Consider the following 5,563-nt stretch of genomic DNA (forward strand, 5'->3'; position numbering starts at 1 on the left):
TGAGATGTGTATGTAAATAAACCATCTTTTGAACTAACTAACTGGTTGTGTGGTCATTTGATCAATAGAAGGGAAAGGCTTGTGGTTCACAGAGATAAATAAATAAATAGAACAACAGGAGGTATCCATTTTTTTTTTAAATGAAAGATTGTGATATTTTCAGTGCAAGCTTAGAGTGAAAATCCAGAGCTATGTTATGAAATACCACCTTTATACTATCAAAAGAAACAGCTCAGGTTGAAGCGTCAGCAGACAATGAGCCAATGACCTGCCTTAAGGCTGAGCACGCATGGAAAGGAATGAATATCATCTGGAATATTGTGTGCAGTTTTGGTCTCCTTGTCTGAGGAAAGATTCTCTTGTTATAGAGGGAGTGCAGCAACGGTTTACCAGACTGGTTCTGGGATTGAGGGACTGACGTATGAGGAGAGATTGAGTCGGTTAGGTGTATAAACACTGGAGTTCAAGATGAGGGGGCAATCGCATAGACACTTCTAAAATTCTAACAGGACTAGAGAAGGTAGATGCAGGATGTTCCCGATGGCAAGAGTTCAGAACCAGGGGTCACAGTCTAAAGATACAGGGTAAACCATTTAATACTGAGAAGAGGAGAATTTTTTCACCCAGAGAGTGGTGAATCTGTGGAACTTGCTATCACAGAAAGTGGTTGAGGCCAAAATATGGCATGTTTTCAAGGAGTTAGATACAGCTCTTGGGGCTAAAGGGGGTCAAAGGATATGGGGGGGAAAGCAGAAACAGGTTCCTGAGTTGGATGATCAGCCATGATCATAATGAATGGTGAAACAGGTCCGAAGGGCCGAATGGCCTACTCCTATGATTCGTAAGCACCACTTGTCGAAATAGCATCATAAAACACACAAGTCTAAATCTAACATATAACAGCTTCTAGTTCAGCAGAAAATGCATTAAATGTTACATGGCCTTGAAACATTTTCATGAGCTTGTTACCTTCTGTATTGGGGGGGGGGGGGGGGAATTAACTCTGGAATAAACAAGTGTAACTTAAATTAATGTAGTACTTTTAATTAAGTAAAACATCCTGTGGCACTTCACAGATACATTATCAAGCAAAATCTGACGTTGACCACATGGAGATATTAAGTCAAACAGGTATGTTTTGAGGAGCGACCCATGGGTAGAGAGTGGATAAGAGGTAGAGGGGTTTAGCAGCTAGAATAAAGCAAGCAGGTAAAGAGATTTGCTTGATGCGTGGCACAATGTGCTGAAGTGTTGCAAATTTTTCAAGTAATATGCCAGGAAATGGAGTACCTGCTAGCTATATTAATACAACAAGGAATTGTAATGGGGTTAAGTAACTACAGCAAGGTGCAGAATGTTCCACAAAATAAGCAGCATCAATATTTTTAAACTACTGAACATTAAGCTTTGTGTTTACAACTGTTGACTTGAAGCCAAATGCATTTTTTAAATGTATCTCTTGGTGGTTGGGCAGAAATGTCAAAGGTTTGCTGGTCCTCAAAAGGTCAGAGTGCGTGCGGAGTGATGTCTGCAAGGCCAAAAGATGTCAAGGCCACATCACTCACACCAGCATGCAACTGCCAGTTTCAACAAAGAAACACAACTACTGCTTGCAATATCCCATATGTTGGAAAAATAACCAAGAATAATAAATGTTGCCGTCCTCCAAAATAAAACCAAATTAAAGAAGCAGTTTTTTTTTTTTAATTTTACCTTTTCCAGTTTGTCAAAGTACTCCTTCAGAAACTTCATTGGACGGTCAGGTTTGGCAATGCAGAGGCTGACGATACATTCCTTCAGGATTTGCTGGATGTTGTGTTTTTGGACGTACACTTCGCATCCCTTCAAGCTCTCATCTTCCTCCATATTTGAAGACGCCATACTCCAACAGCTTTTTAAACATTTTTTTTTAAATTAAAAGAAATGGGTTAATGTTTTGACCCGCCTCCTCCTCACACAGCAACTAACACTGAGAACGAAAATAAATACATCAGCGAATTAACTAATGAGGGAAGATGGGGTGAAGTGTCAGTCTTATGTCAACCATGGCGATGGCGTTGTTGGGAGTGATGGTGATGCCGCTTTGCCGGCGGCGGTTGGGGGCGAGGCGTTTCAAACCCAATCACAATTCGGAAGGCTCGTCCTTACCTGGCCGGCTCGCGCCTGACCCTGGCCCCGCCCCTCCTCCAGGTGATGCCGCGCTTCCTCCCCCCGCCCCCGCCCCCGCGCGAGCCCCCAGCTGCTACCAGGCTGCTACTCACTGTCCGAAATGCCCCGTGCGCCACTCGCTCGCTCCCTCCCTCGCGCGCACGCGCGCTTAGCAGCCCTTCGTGCGCCTGCGCGCGCGTACCACCATCTCCCGTTCCGCAACCCTTCGCCGCAAGTGCGCGTGCGCGCTTCCCACGCCTGTCAATTAAAACTCTCTTGGGTCTCCCACGCGTCGTTTTGTGCTGTCACCCCTTGCGGGAAAGGATACAAGCCCGCTGTCGTGGGGCCACTGTGCTGCAACGCTATTGTAGCAGGCAAATGTGAGCAATACTGCGGGTGCTGCAATTCATCTACAATAAAGTGAAAGAGCAGATTTTTGGGATGAATGAACAAGCATCCAGAGAGAGAAAAGCATGAGTTGTGTTTCAGCTGTATTTATTGACTTGTGTTGGTGCATTTTCAAACTTGGGGAATTAGGAAACAGTAAATGCACACAGGTCAGGTTTAAAAGGCTTTTGCGATGGATGCTATTGCTTTTGATCATAAAACTCGCTCTCAATATTTCCACCAGATTCACATTTCTGTATCTCGCTGCATCGCCAAATCTTCATCGTGGTCATTTTCCAAATTTTCACTCCTTGTGCAATGTTTTATCGTCTGGAATTTGGCCACACACTCTCCGCAGTTATCTGTCCAGCAAAATTAACACAGAAAGGGAGCAAATTTCTGCTATGTAATTCCAGAAGGCTAAGTTCAATCCCAGTGTGTGAATTGATAAAATTATCCCTCCTAAATTATAAAGTCATAGACATGGAGTCATTAGGACATAGAAATGGGGCTATTTGAGTTCATGCCTGCTCTCTGTAGAACAATTCAATAGTGCAAGTTTACTTCCCTCAAGTGCCCATTCAATTTCCTTTTGAAATCATTGATCTTCTCTGTGTCTACCACCCTTGTGAACAGCAAGTTCCAAATTGTTACCACTCACTGAGTACACAAACCCCCTGCTGTCTCAAATCTTAAATCTTTATCCCCTAGTCAAGAACAAACTAAGAACAAAGAACAAAGAAATGTACAGCACAAGAACAGGCCCTTCGGCCCTCCAAGCCCGTGCCGACCATGCTACCCGACTAAACTACAATCTTCTACACTTCCTGGGTCCGTATCCCTCTATTCCCATCCTATTCATGTATTTGTCAAGATGCCCCTTAAATGTCACTATCGTCCCTGCTTCCACCACCTCCTCCGGTAGCGAATTCCAGGCACCCACTACCCTCTGCGTAAAAAACTTGCCTCGTACATCTACTCTAAACCTTGCCCCTCTCACCTTAAACCTATGCCCCCTAGTAATTGACCCCTCTACCCTGGGGAAAAGCCACTGACTATCCACTCTGTCTATGCCCCTCATAATTTTGTTGACCTCTATCAGGTCTCCCCTCAACCTCCTTCGTTCCAGTGAGAACAAACCGAGTTTATTCAACTGCTCCTCATAGCTACTGCCCTCCATACCAGGCAACATTCTGGTAAATCTCTTCTGTACCCTCTCTAAAGCCTCCACATCCTTCTGGTAGTGTGGCGACCAGAATTGAACACTATACTCCAAGTGTGACCTAACTAAGATTCTATACAGCAAATGAAAATCGCCTATTGTCACAAGTAGGCTTCAAATGAAGTTACTGTGAAAAGCCTCCAGTTGCCACATTCCGGCGCCTGTTCGGGCAGGCTGGTACGGGAATTGAACCGTGCTGCTGGCCTGCCTTAAAAGCCAGCGATTTAGCCCAGTGTGCTAAACCAGCCCCTTACGTCCTTGAGTCATGTTTTCTTTGTCTATCTGATCTAAGCCTGTCATAATCTTGGACACCTCTATCAAATCTCCCCTCAAACTCCATTGCTCCAAAGAGAAAACCCCCAGTTTATCCAACCTAACATTGCAACTAAAATCCACATCCCTGAAAACATACTGGCAAATCTCCTCTGCACCCTCTCATGGACCATCATCTCCTTTCTAAAGTATGGTGACCAGAAATGGATACAGTTACTCCAGTTGTGGCTGAGCAGGGCTTTGCAAAGGTTCTGCATATCTTCCCTAATTTTGTACGCAATACCTCTATTTATAAAGCTCAAGATCCAATTTACTTTGCTTATCACTCTCTCAATATGTCCTGCCACATTCAAAGATCTATGCAAGTTAATCTCCAAGTCACTTGATTACTGCACTCTTTATTACTGTGTCAATTCATCTATATAGCCTCTCCTTATCCCTGCTGCCAAAATGTATCACCTCACATTTCTCTGTATGAAATTTAATCTGCCACTTGGCTGCCCATTCTTTTCACCTATCTAGGTCCTGCTGCCATCGATTGGTATCACCGTCACTCTCTGCCACACTTCCAAGTTTGATATTATTGGCAAATTTTGAAATTTTCTTCTGTATTCTAATATGTTGCTAACTTTTGGTTGGCTCTTAATTCGTAATTTGCTCTGTTTGTTTAACCTTTGCTCTAGAGTCGCCAGGTATCTTTATGATACCGCCACGAGGTTCAAGTTCAAGTACTGATCAATAACTCAACACACCAATTAGTAAAATTCAAATCAAAACACATTTATTATACACAGTAAATCACTACTCATGCATAAACTCTACTTTCTAGACTATTCCTATCACTAAAAGGCCTATACCTAGCTTCGGAATTGGTCCACCAGGTCAGGGGAACAAATGGCCTTTCGTTCAGGTCCTGAGTCTGCAGGATTCAAAAACTGGTATGGACTTGTAGCTAGAAGCGCCTATCTCGTAGTGAGCATTGACTGGCGACTTACTTGGTTGATGTGGCCGCTTAGGCAGTTCACTCTCAGGGGTTGATTCGCGTTGAGTGACCCTGCCAAGAAGGACGAGTTGAACTTGGGGGCTTTACGTTATAGTCCCCAGGGGCATCCCGCCCTTCGGGACGGACCCCGTACCTGGTTCCAAATGATTGGACTGCATTCCGATCATTTGGATCGATTTCTCCAATACTGGAGTTGTTCCCTGATCGCTGGGCGGTCCCTAAATGTCCGTTGGCCTTCCTTTGTCTTGGCTCCTGCTGGCACCGAGGAGTCTGGTTTGGCTTTATTCACCTTAAGTGTTGCGATTGTGCCTTGGAATCGCTCATTACTATGCAGATGGCTGCTGGTTTCAGTGCTGTCTGGTTTTTGCAAGTTCCAATACACATGATTTCTGCGCTTGCTCAATTTTGCCTGTGTTGACTGAATTTCCCTTCAGTCTTTGCGGTTCTCCATTTTAAGTCGGGAAGTGGCCAACCCAGGTGGCTACACTATCCAAGTCATTTCATATATATATATATGTATATATCAAGAA

The 5,563-nt window shown here is 44.2% G+C and overlaps 1 protein-coding gene across 3 annotated transcripts in view; it reads right to left on the reverse strand.

Moving 5' to 3' along the window:
* The window catches only part of prkar1b (protein kinase, cAMP-dependent, regulatory, type I, beta), a 375,815-nt gene extending 373,484 nt beyond the window's left edge, over nt 1-2,331 (reverse strand). The window contains exons 1-2 of one of the 3 annotated variants that reach the window (XM_072481561.1): nt 2,262-2,331; nt 1,714-1,891 (exon numbers count right to left, since the gene is read on the reverse strand). In XM_072481561.1, the coding sequence (XP_072337662.1) occupies nt 1,714-1,881 (168 nt within the window). In that variant the 5' untranslated portion in view covers nt 1,882-1,891; nt 2,262-2,331. The other 2 variants (XM_072481563.1, XM_072481564.1) reach the window with 2 other exon arrangements.
* Between the last annotated feature and the right edge of the window lie 3,232 nt (nt 2,332-5,563).

This window comes from Scyliorhinus torazame, chromosome 17 (assembly GCF_047496885.1).
Source record: "Scyliorhinus torazame isolate Kashiwa2021f chromosome 17, sScyTor2.1, whole genome shotgun sequence".
In the NCBI taxonomy this organism is placed as follows: domain Eukaryota; kingdom Metazoa; phylum Chordata; class Chondrichthyes; order Carcharhiniformes; family Scyliorhinidae; genus Scyliorhinus; species Scyliorhinus torazame.